The sequence below is a fragment of the Uloborus diversus genome, chromosome 2, assembly GCF_026930045.1.
Source record: "Uloborus diversus isolate 005 chromosome 2, Udiv.v.3.1, whole genome shotgun sequence".
NCBI lineage: Eukaryota > Metazoa > Arthropoda > Arachnida > Araneae > Uloboridae > Uloborus > Uloborus diversus.
In genome coordinates this window covers 80,768,332-80,780,221 of record NC_072732.1, presented here as the reverse complement: position 1 = coordinate 80,780,221, position 11,890 = coordinate 80,768,332, and the positions used below count along the sequence as shown (strand labels likewise).

Here is an 11,890-nt window from a genome sequence, read left to right as displayed (position 1 = left end):
TTTTGGAATACGAAGCTAATCGTCATATAACACGTTAAGAGGAGGGCTCCAGAATGTACATCTTTCTCATTAGCGCGCTGGAACTATCTCGCCAAATGTAATGTAATAAGTAGTAAACAATGTAAACAATTCGCGGATCTGACACTGAAGATCTGATTACAGATGTTTATACATGATATGTGCAGTTTATTAGGTGATCACATTTTCTGCAAGAACCATTTTAAATGTAAATTTCAAGAAAAAAAATGTCCGTATTGCTCAAAATACCTTTCAAAACATTTCTGATTGTTACATCTTTACTTCCACTGACAGCGTTTTTCTTTTGCGTACTATGGTCTCTTATGTTTAATTTTGAAGACTCTACCAGCACTCACTGCCTAGTGCGTAACTATTTACCATCCATAAGCAATGCTGTTGGCGGATATTCTCCACAGAAATATATATGGCGTATGAGTATAGCATTGCACAGCACTCCCCGATTTTTAATAGCGTTGATGTACTATAATAACTTTCATTATGCATCTTCAAGAGAAATATATAGTTATTTGCATACATTAACTTTTCTTCTGTTAATATTTCAATGCACTGAAATATTTAGTCTGATGGGTTTAACTTATATATCATCTTCAGAAGATTTTCCAAAGCATCAGAAATTATTTGTTTCTTTTGTAATATCAGCTCTTTTATCAATGATGATATTATACATACTATTGAAGCATAATATTTCTGCACAACATTCAAGATGTGATAGAAAGTCAATGAGATTCAAATTTACATTGCTAACTGTAAATTTTGTAACCTTTTGCTTGTCTGTATACTTTTATCTGAGACATAACTGGTATTGTGAACCTGGTTTATACACTCTCTTTGCTTTGTCAGAATATCTTGTTGTTTTGTCTAACATAGGTTATCATGTTACTTCTATTTGGGATTTTCCTAGTCAATCTATAATTGTTACCTCGTAGAAAATGTTATGGTGAAATTGACATCCTAAATCCAAGAATCACTTACAAATTACACATTAAAGGCTATTTGGAGGAGTCTAGTAGAATTTCTTAAGTTTTTTGCATATTATGCTATGATTTTTCATGGTGGTTACAGTTTTAAGTAATTGAAAATTTAATATATGTCACCAACCCGGTAGCAGAAATTGTGAGATGCGAGACGTATGTCGCAGATTTTTCAACAGCCTGCAGATAATTTTACCAAAGAACAAAAAGAAAGAATGAAAAAATAAATAAATAATAAGAAAAAAATAATAAATACAATTTAGCAATGATTGTTTAGAGATCGTTGTTTGACTCGAAAGGCGATGGATGCTTCAGCATTTCAGCTAGAAACATAGTCGCCATACTTAGTCATTCACAAGGATCAAAGTAGATAAGATGCTAAAGTGCCTAAGTTTTCAAACACAAAGCAGAATTGGATGTTTCATTTAACTGCAAACTAATGAAAATAACTTGAAACGTGCAGAAAATCTTTTTTTTTTTTTTTTTTTTTTTAAATAATTTTCTTGAGAAATGAAAAATTTTAGATTTAAAATTTCACCTTATCCTCATTGCTTTGAATGCAAAAGTGTTAAAAGCTTTCCAACAAAAGAGTAGTCTCATAAGAATTTTTATTTTTAAATTATTTTTTGCAACAAATTCAGAAATTAATATATTACAAGAAATACACCGCCAGCTCAGTCAATTCTAGCCGAGGATTGCAGTTTCGTGCTTATTAGCAATCATCAGCTAGGTATAGGAGTGACTGAGCTGGAGGTGGACCACCTCCAGCTCAGTCACTCCTATGCCGGGCTGATGAGTGCTAATAAGCACAAAACTGCGGTCCTCGGCTGGAATTGACTGAGCTGGCGGTGTATTTCTGCCTTAGCCCTGGCTATAGGGCGGTACATTACTGAATATTAATATATTAGTTTTTGGTGTAGTCACCATGTTTGGTCATTCCCAAGATGTTGGTGCGCAAGACTTTTTCAACGCCTACGTTTTCATAAATGGAATTGGATGTTTATTGCAATGCAAACTGTTGAAAATTATGCACAATGTGCCATTTTTTTTGTATAGATCTTAATTAGTCTTGAAAAATTTCATCTTTAGAATATTAACTTATTTTTATTGCTTTAGTGGCTAATGTGCTAAAAACTGACTAATTCATCTTAATTGTAGATTTTTAAAGATTTTGGATTTATTTCTACTTTTCTGTAACAACTTCAAAAATCTATTTATAATCATGAATTTTTCGCGTAGGCTCCATGTTTGGTATTTGCAAGACGGAAATAGATGAGACTATTACCTCCCTAAGTTTCCAAAAACAGAATTGGATATTTACCTCAATACAGGTTATTGAAAAAACATAAAATGTACAATAAATCATGTTTTTTTTTTTTTTTTTTTTTTTAATTTATTTTTTTAAATGAAAAATGTGAATTATTATCTGCATAATTGTATTTGATCCTCATTGCCTTGGAAGCTTTGCTATAAACTAAAACATTCATCTAAAATGCTAAATTTCCTGCCAACTTCTCATTTACTAGTTTATTTATTAATTTTTTGAAAAAAATTAAAAAAACTCTCTCTATTTTAACTTATATTTTCCATATTTAAATACATACGTCATAGTGCGCAGAGTTCTATTTATTTTTATGAAAGCAGTGAAAGCTCTGCCCCCCCCCCCCTTTCATACTTTAAAACTCGGCGGCAGTGGTGGCCACTAAGGTTTTCAGGTCTAGTGGCCACTGGCCAGTTGGAATATTTCCGAGTCTTAACCTTCACAACGGACTGGTGTATTTTATGAAAACTTAAAATAAACTAATAATAATGCTGCAAATTATTTTCTAATGAAATTTTGAGAGTTTTTTTTTTTGTCGGGAGTTTGGAAAAGAGAAGAACTGTATTATCTTTAAAGCCTTATTGTGACAGTAAAGGGCTGTTCACTTATCGGCCATCTGTCCCGAGTTTTCCCACCCGAAACAGGTTTTCTTTGCTGGCCAAGCAAGCGGGATCGTGGATGGGACCAGTTTCGAATAGAAGAACCTTGATATCTGACGGCCGTCAAAAGTAGGACAGCATTTCATTGGCTTCCACCAAGCAGCATGCTCTTCTCTCTGGTGGGTGATTTCAGCCACGTGATTCATGTGCGGTGACTGTATGTGAATGCTACTCTGTTTTCGTCGGCAGTCTGTCACGTCAAAAAACGGGATGATCGGCCATAAGTGAATTGTCCTTATCCCAACTGAACAACAATAACTTTTCCTTTTCAATGAGTTTCCAAAGAAGAAATATTCACTTTAAAAACCAGGTGCAGAGTTATTAGAATCAAACTCATTGATAAGTTTAGAAATTGGAGCATCCGTCACTAAATCAATTTATTGGTCTTTTTTCTTTTTTTATAATTTTTTCAATTTTGAATAGGGGAAAACCAGCCCGCCTCTGAATACCCCCATGACCAGAACACCAATGAAAAATAAATGAAGCTCGAGTCATGATCAATTTTATAGTGAGAATTTTTCTAGAAAAACAGCACTGGAACAGTGTTCCAGTACATTCCAGTACTAAATCATTCCTGATATGTACATATGTTTTCTATATGTGTGTGTAAATATAACTATATAGTACCTCCACCTTACATTGTTTATTCTGATGTATCATGCTTTTCCTTCGTTTACCAAAATATAAGAAGTGATTTTTGCATTTAGTTAAGAGATTATTGAAGCAAGAAAAATATTATTTTTGAGGAAAAGTTTCTTACCTCAATGAACAAAATGCAGTGCTTTTAGAAATGGAGCTTTCAACTTTTTTTTACTAAAAAACAACTGAAATGTTTTAATGAAACTGGAATTAATTTTATTGCCGAACAAATAGATACACTAGTTTATTTATTTTCTTTATAAAGCAAATTGTTCTGATATAAAATCAACTACTTTTGTAAGTATAAATATCATTTACACATATGCTAGATGAATCCTTATATTTAACCTTTGTTATAACAAGCTTATAACCTCGCAAGTGCAATATAAAGAGAAGATTTTGCCGGTGCCGGATCTACGATACTTCCAAAGCAGGATAAAAATTTGAAACTGTCTCCCTTACCCATCTTTCAAGTTTTTATACCTAGTTTCAATGGAAAAAAACACATAAATAGGATTAACTTGCCACTCTCAGAAGCTGCTGCCTGAGGCAAAAGCAGCATCTTTTGGTCCCGACTTGCTCCCTCCTAGATCCAGCACTGGCCAAACGCATATAATACCGTGTTCCCAGCCTTGCATGTTTTTACAAACTTCTGCAAAAGCTGTGAGAAAAGTAACTTTACCTTCCTAAATGATGTCCTGCCATAATTCTATTCCTGAATTTAACTTTATTAAAACTTGAATTGCCTAGACCAAGGGTTCTCAACTTTTCTAGACCCCCTTCCCTTTCATGTGTATATCGAATCACTTTCTTAAATTCGTACAGTTTAGAACCAACCAATTTGTAGACTTCAGAAGTTAGAGGATTTTAAAGTCACTCATTGACTGATATTGTGAGAATTATTAAAGCATTATGTTCTAGGTGGCTGGGCCATCTGTACAGATACCTCAATACTTTCCCTATCAAAAAAGTGACTTTTGACTTAAAGAGATTGACATTGAGGAGGACCACCTACTCGATGGTTGGACAATGTTGAAAAGGTCCCCAAATTAATAGCAGTTAACTCATGGAGGCCGTCCCAACTAACAGGAACTGGAGGAGGCTCGAAGGATCATCCTGCTTTGTCTGCAATATGTTGTTGTGCTTTTGAAGCAGAAAGTCTCTGATTTGTTGACCCATTTTGTAATGTTTAATTGCAAAATTATCACCATTATTTTTGAACCCCCCCCCCCCCCTTGCAAAAAATATCACATAAGAAATCTTTGAGCAGTAATAATTTAAAATTCATCCATTAAAGATTAATTACAAGTACCTTTTGCACATGATACAGTTTCTGAAATTTTAAAATGCATGTCCGAGATTTTTATCAAAAAAGTGTTTTTTGAGAAAAAACGCAATTGTGCCAGTTCTGTTCTTTGTGTTTTTATTAAGACTTTTTAAGATGAATATTTCTTTGTCATTTATACATGGAGCAAAAGCTTTAGGCAAAATGGGATAGTTTCCTTTTCTATTTGTTTCATCCAGAGTGAAATAATTCATCTTGGGCCCCTTTGCAGGGCCATGTCTTCGCTATTTTCTCATGGGGCCCCTAGATTTCTTCTGTAGCCCCCATTGAGAATCCATGGCCTAGACTATGATTGCTGCTCAAGGTAGCTAGTAGCTTTTAGTTTGTTAAAAAATCTATGCAAGCAGAAATATAGCTAAGATGATCTTTTGGAAAATAAAAATCCATTTTGCAGGAGTGAAATATACAAAAAACAATGAATGCCATAGTGATCAATTCCACAAAAAAAAAAAAAAAAAAAAAAAATATCTAAGGATAAAATGAAAGATGGCAGGGAAATGAGATTTGTGCAATTTTAATTTTTGGCACTTAGAATGTAAGACATATTTAAATAAAAATGTTTTTTAAAAAACATCCAAATGTAACGTTAAAAAAAATCCACTTGCTTCCCTTCCCTCCCCTTTTTCTTTTTGCTATTTTCATTTGAACTACAAAGCGTGAAAATACCTCTGACTAAATGTTTGAGTCATATTTCTGATTTTCAATGTGAAAAGTCTTCGTAGATATATTAAAAATATGTATGTATATTAGTATGATTTGTAAAGTCAAAAAATGCTTTTTTTTTTAAACAAATTTTTTAAAAATGTTTTGTTTTGAAGATTGTAAAAATTCACGTCCAATGTTGAGCAAAAAAGAATTGGTATTAACCTGTCCAGAAATGTAACATTTTTGAAATTCATTTTCTTCTCACTGTTGTACTTAACATAATAAAATATTATAAATAATACTAAGAATTCATTTCCCTTCTAAAGCTAATTATACAGACTGTCAAGACCTCTATTTTTGCAACCGTTAGTCCTAAATTCATACTTCCAATTGCAAAAATGGTCAAAACAAGGTGCAGAGTTAAGGTATTGAAAATTTATAAAAAAAAAAAAAAAATATTAGGGAAAAAAATAAAATCTAACTTTTTATACAGACTAACTCCTAACTTATATTTAGAGAAATAATCTCCATTAAATAATGATTCTAACACAAAAAATTTGACATTTGCGACCAAAACTCAAGTAATTCAAAAACTTAAAGGATCGTACAGAAGATGATATTGGAAATGATCACCTTTTCAGAAGAATGAGTTTATAGCACTAAAAAACATTTATATTTTTCATTGTTATTGAAAAATAAGTGTAGGTATTATGGTTACCTCAAATATTTCTACCCTCATCTCATCTTTATTTGACTGTTGTTAAATTAACACATGTCTTGTTCAAATGTTTTTTCCCCTTCCATGCAAAATGAATCCAGCCTTTCCCAACTCACTTAGGTTTTATAATCATAATGTGCAAATGCATCAGCCGAGGAAAAATGCTTGTTGAGCTTAATGGAAAGAGAGATATGACAGTTTTGTAAGGGTGAAGAATAAATAAAATTATGAGAATGATTAATTTTGAAAGAAATGTGGAAAAAAAATGATTTAACTTTAAAAAGGTATGACTACTATCCAATAACAACATAACATTACAGAGCTTTGTTTCTACACATGGCTGGAACTCAAAGAGCTTAAAGATTAACAGAATCCATTTAGAACTTTTCAGTCAGGAATAGTGAATAATGGAGATGGAAGCAGATGTCATCTCATTGAAGCTGAGAGTGCCAACAAACTGTTAGATCAAGTGAATTTATCTCAACAGCCAGGAATTGTGAATAACGGAGATGGAGGCAGATGTCATCTCTCAACAAAGTGTTCGCAGCATGGTGTGGTTCGACTCGTGAATTGAAGGCGAAGCTTGGGTATTTAGCAGTAAGTTACCGCCCCTAAGCTAAGGTTAAGGCAGAACTAAATGCAATATACCAGACAGCCCAGTTATGACATCCTGACACTGCAGTTTCGTTCTATCTTCTCAGTCGGGAATAGTGAATAACCAGGAGGCAGATGTTATCTCAATTCGCTTTGCCTTCAATTCACAAGTCGAACCACAACATGCTGCGAACACTCGCTGGTGAGATGAATTCACTTTATATATCAGTTTGTTGGCACGATCAGAGTCAGTATGACATTTGCCTCCAGCTCGGTTATTCACTATTCCCAACAGAGGAGTTCTAATAAGAACAAAACTGCAGTCTCAGGATGTGGTAAACAGGGCATTTGGTATATTGCATTTAGTTTCGCCTTAGCCCTGGATTAGGTGCGGTAACTTACTGCTTATCTATTTATATTTTGAAAATTTTATTTTCTTTTTATGGCATGGTCAAAATTCTTACAACACATGTTCTTTTTATTTGTCTCGTGTCACATGAATGAACTGTGTTTATCCGAAAATATGTAACAACTTAAATTTTCTGCAGCAGTTTTTATGTGTCATTGCATTCCAGTTGTTTTCACTTAAGATAATTTGTTTTTAAACTGCATATACTTAATCAAATCATTTAGTCAGGTTCTTGCTTACAGCCTTAAAGAGGTATGATAAAAACTGATGATCTATTTACTCTTTAAAGAAACATTAAGCCATTGCATAATAACTTTTGAAGAAAATTAATAAGCAAAGTAAACATAACAGAAAAAGTATCTATATAACGAAGAAAAGAAATCCATCTACACAAGAAAGAAATAACATAGGATATAAAAATTATTTTATTATCAAAATTTAGGTATCATTTTACCATCATGGCAGCATAGAGCCAAGTACACTTTTAATTAATGTTTTTATTGTACATGAATATTGGATTTCTCTTTACTGAAAATTCATTGTAAATAACTCAGGAGGAAAATCATAAAGTTAAAGAAAAAAGGTGTTTTTGCTTTTAAAATCAAGGAACAATTATTTGAAGAAATATAAATATCATTTTCCTTTCAGTTTAAATTTTCATACGAATTTAATCCCCAATCCCACTTTAAAAAGATGAAAGAAAATAACTTTAATAATATGTAATAAATTAAATTTAAAAACAAATTACAACTTTTATTTTTAAAATAATATATCTCGTAGTTCAGTTCAATAAAACGATGAAACACATTTGTACAGATAAAATTTATATGTGTCATACATCAATGCCATTTCATACATGTATAACAAACTTTCCACAATAGTGTCCACAAAATTATGAAGATGGTAGTAAATTACAAGAGTACTAAAAATGAACTTTTCAAAACTGTTCAAGCATAATAACTGGGAGAAACTAACAAATCAGTTATCACAGCAAGTTGATCATCAGTAAATTTGAGTTTGTGATCTCGCCAGTTGTCATAATGGGTCCTTCTGAAACTGGAGAGAGTTTTCTTGATCGTAGCCTGTAAAATATGCATGTAATTGTAAAAATAATAAAAATATGCACACATGTTTAATAATATTTTTACATTATATCCATGTCATAAATGAATGTTTTCACATTTTCATTCTTATGTCAAAGAATACAGTGAAACTCCGATTTTATATCCCCAGAATCTACGTTTCTCCTGCATTTACTGTTTTTTTCACCAGGTACCAGTTTTTCTGGTATACTAATAATGTTAATTTAACCCAGATAAAAAGTTTGTTATTTATGAATTTCCCGCATTTTACGTTTTATGTGGGAAGTAAAAAAAAAAGAAAAAAATGTTCTAAAGCATGCAATATGTTTCCTTTCATGCTATTTAAAGGCTGATCCAAGCTCTTGAATGTTACGAAAACAGAAGTGCTACTGCTCCATTCGTAGGCCATCGTACGCCAATGAAGATAAAGAACCACCGAAAGCACAACCAGTCCCTTCTTTCAATACTGAATTAAAGAGCTTACAAATAGTAAAAGATTTTCTTTCTCATAAAGCCCACGAAAAAACTTACAAAATATTTAAATCCTTTAAGACATTGCATTTACTTTGAACTCAATGACTAAAGAAACAACCCAATATTACAGACTATTTTCAACCTTCACAACTAAATGAGTTAAACTAACCTAAAATGGTAGGTACAATAATGTTCTTTTTGTAAAATATAGATAATTTACCTTTTAATAGACTCATCTTTACTACCTTTAGTTTTTCTATTTGATATTTGCTTTTTATGTAGTTCTCGTATTTCACATTTTCCCGTATTTAACGTTTTTTCAACCCAGTCCCTTGATAAACGTAAAATTGGGGTTTCACTGTATTAATGCTTCATTTCGTCACCAGAGATTATAAATTTCTAATATTTCAACTGTTGTTTGTGTTTATTTAATCAAACAATCAACGCAAGACTTCTTTCCTTAATGTGATATATTTTTTAAAAAACGCTTAAATACAAATGTGCTTTGAAGCATTTATTAGGTTTCTCTGGAAACCTTTCTTCAAGTACACAGAGTATAATACATTGGTTTTAGATAAATGATCTAATATTGCTGACATGCCATGACACATCAAAGACAATTTGTATAAGAAACATTTAGTCTGCATCTCTTTTGACAATCAGTGGGATGAATGTTTTTTTTTTTTTTTCAAGTTAATGCGCCTAAGAACAGCAAATACATTTTCTCCATTAAATAAAAATTTACAACATTTCTAGAAATATTCAGAAGTACATATAGTTTAAAGACAGTTGGAGACAGTTAAGATATTTTCAAGCTCAACAAATAAACCCATTCTTTATAGTGATGAATAAAAAAAATGAAACTGCCTCATTCACAAATGGATTATTTTTATCCACAAGATAAAATAGCAGTATTATGTTTTCCTTAACACCCAAAAATTAACATTTTGCGTATTCTTATTAACATTAAAACTGAAAAACTTATAAAGATTTAAGTAGAACTTAGTTGACATTTCATTCTTGAAATTTAAAAAAGAAGATCTGATGCTCGTGTTATACAAATATTTTTAGATGCATTCTTTTATGTTAAAATTTCATATGGAGAACATGATGCTTCAGTGTTGAAGGGCATATTTTCTTCATTAAAATGTTGCATCAGTTGCACTAAGTCTTAGTGAATGAAAAAAAAATATATATTTAAGTTATTTTCAAACATTAAAATAAAATACGTCAATATAAAATATGGATAAAATAGAGTGAACTTACCTCAATTGGCTGTGGATCATGCAAGTGATCAGCCAATAGGACTAAAATATCAGGAAGAAAGTCTGGAACATCATATGGAAAAGCATTTACACATGCACATAAACCTAATATTCCAGCATGCCTTTCTCTAAGTTCATCAGGTTCTATACTTCGAGGGCCATTTTGATATGCTTTATGCCTTTTTAATTTCTTTTGACACTTCACCTTAAAATTATTCTGGAATTTCAAAACAAAACTTTTCATGTATATATCTATAATACATATATAGATTTTGAAGGAAAAAAAAAAGAAACTAGACACATTAGCATAGATAGTGTCAAAATATAAATGTGTGCAAAAACACTGAAACAGGAAAAAAAAAAGAAAAATTTATAACACGATAAAAGTACTAAGCAAACGCACTGAACAGATTACATGCAGTTTATTAAGATAAAAAAGATTCACAAAAAGAAAAAGAAGAATCTAACATTTTGTATCACTTGCTGTGTAATACCTTAACTCTACCCTCATGTGGTTTCTTCCTTCTAATGAACTGCTTCTAACACTTGCGGCCTTTGCAGAACATTCTAGTGTGAGAACAATCTAGACTTCTCTTTCTGCTATTTACTCGTAATAAGAAAAAACTGCATTGCATTTTGGCTTATTGCTATTTGTAATTAGACAAACCAAGACCCGATGTTAAAAGATTACAAAAAAGTAACACAACACTTTTAAATTATTTAGTAAAAATTCCAAATGTGTAGAGAAACCATATAAGACTAAGCCAAAAAGTTATATTCCTATAGTGCTAGTGCTAATAAGCTCAGTAGTATTTTGACTAATAAATTTTACAGTAATAAGTTTCCATTTCAAATATAATTTTTTGTTTTTATTTCTGGGGGTGGGGCATAGAATCCCAGGGAAATTAAAGGCATTGTATTTAGCTCATTATGCTAATCAGTACACGACAAAGGGATTTTTCAACTAAGGTCTGAGCCTCTGCAGGTATCAGATTCGAGAGATGGACAAAGCAAGGGGAGGGAGAGCTCTCACTTTGCCCATCTTTGGAATCTAAAGCAGAAAATAAATATTTCACAGGAAGATAAAATCTACTAAACGAACTTAAGGCTGAAAAATGTAGATTTTTAAATTCATATTAGAGAAATTCCGTGTTTACAATCAGGGCTTTCGTAAATGGTTTCTTGTTGCATTTACAAGTTTTGGCAATGGATTCCTTTTTTACAATTCCCAATAACAATCCATGCTGAAAGGGGAAGGGGGAGTAAATGTTCAATATTTTCGTCAAAAGAAAATTCCAAGAGAAAGAAAGAGCGGGAACTCTCGTTCCTTATTTGAAATGTTACTTCTTTTGCATTGTAATTTTTTTTTTTTTTGTCTGGGAGCAAACAGGGGTGTTGTATTTTTGTAACATTTTCAAGAATGATTAGAGATAGCCATTGAAATTAAATGGGTAATAATTGAAAAAAAAAACCTATTTCGGAATTTTCTGAATAGCAAATACCCAGATTTGGTTTCTACTGCATGCAAATAGTGAAAATTGAATGAGTGATCGAACATTTTGACATATTAATGTGTTGAAAGCACAAGACACAACAAAAATGGCATTCTTAAGGACAAATGGCAATATTTTAGGAGAGTGCAAGACACTTGACATTTTAGAAAGAAATACTTGCATTCAATACACATTGCACTGACATTTTCACAAGCATTTAACACCTAAAAATATAT

At 31.8% G+C, this 11,890-nt stretch overlaps 2 protein-coding genes across 2 annotated transcripts in view; one reads left to right on the top strand and one right to left on the bottom strand.

Moving 5' to 3' along the window:
- The first annotated feature begins 129 nt into the window (after nucleotides 1-129).
- Nucleotides 130-1,268, top strand: LOC129217193 (post-GPI attachment to proteins factor 2-like). The gene has a single exon (XM_054851456.1). The coding sequence runs from the start codon at nucleotides 246-248 to the stop codon at nucleotides 963-965; it is 720 nt and encodes a 239-aa protein (XP_054707431.1). The 5' UTR covers nucleotides 130-245; the 3' UTR covers nucleotides 966-1,268.
- A 6,479-nt stretch (nucleotides 1,269-7,747) lies between these two features.
- LOC129216377 (proteasome activator complex subunit 4-like) overlaps nucleotides 7,748-11,890 on the bottom strand; it is a 119,294-nt gene continuing 115,151 nt past the window's right edge. Inside the window, 2 exon segments of the mRNA XM_054850592.1 lie at nucleotides 7,748-8,422; nucleotides 10,163-10,378. Coding sequence (XP_054706567.1) covers nucleotides 8,288-8,422; nucleotides 10,163-10,378 — 351 coding nt within the window. The 3' untranslated portion in view covers nucleotides 7,748-8,287.

Bases quoted from the DNA above. Each gene is read 5' to 3' on its own strand.
- LOC129217193 (XM_054851456.1), top strand. From the start codon at position 246: ATGTCCGTATTGCTCAAAATACCTTTCAAAACATTTCTGATTGTTACA.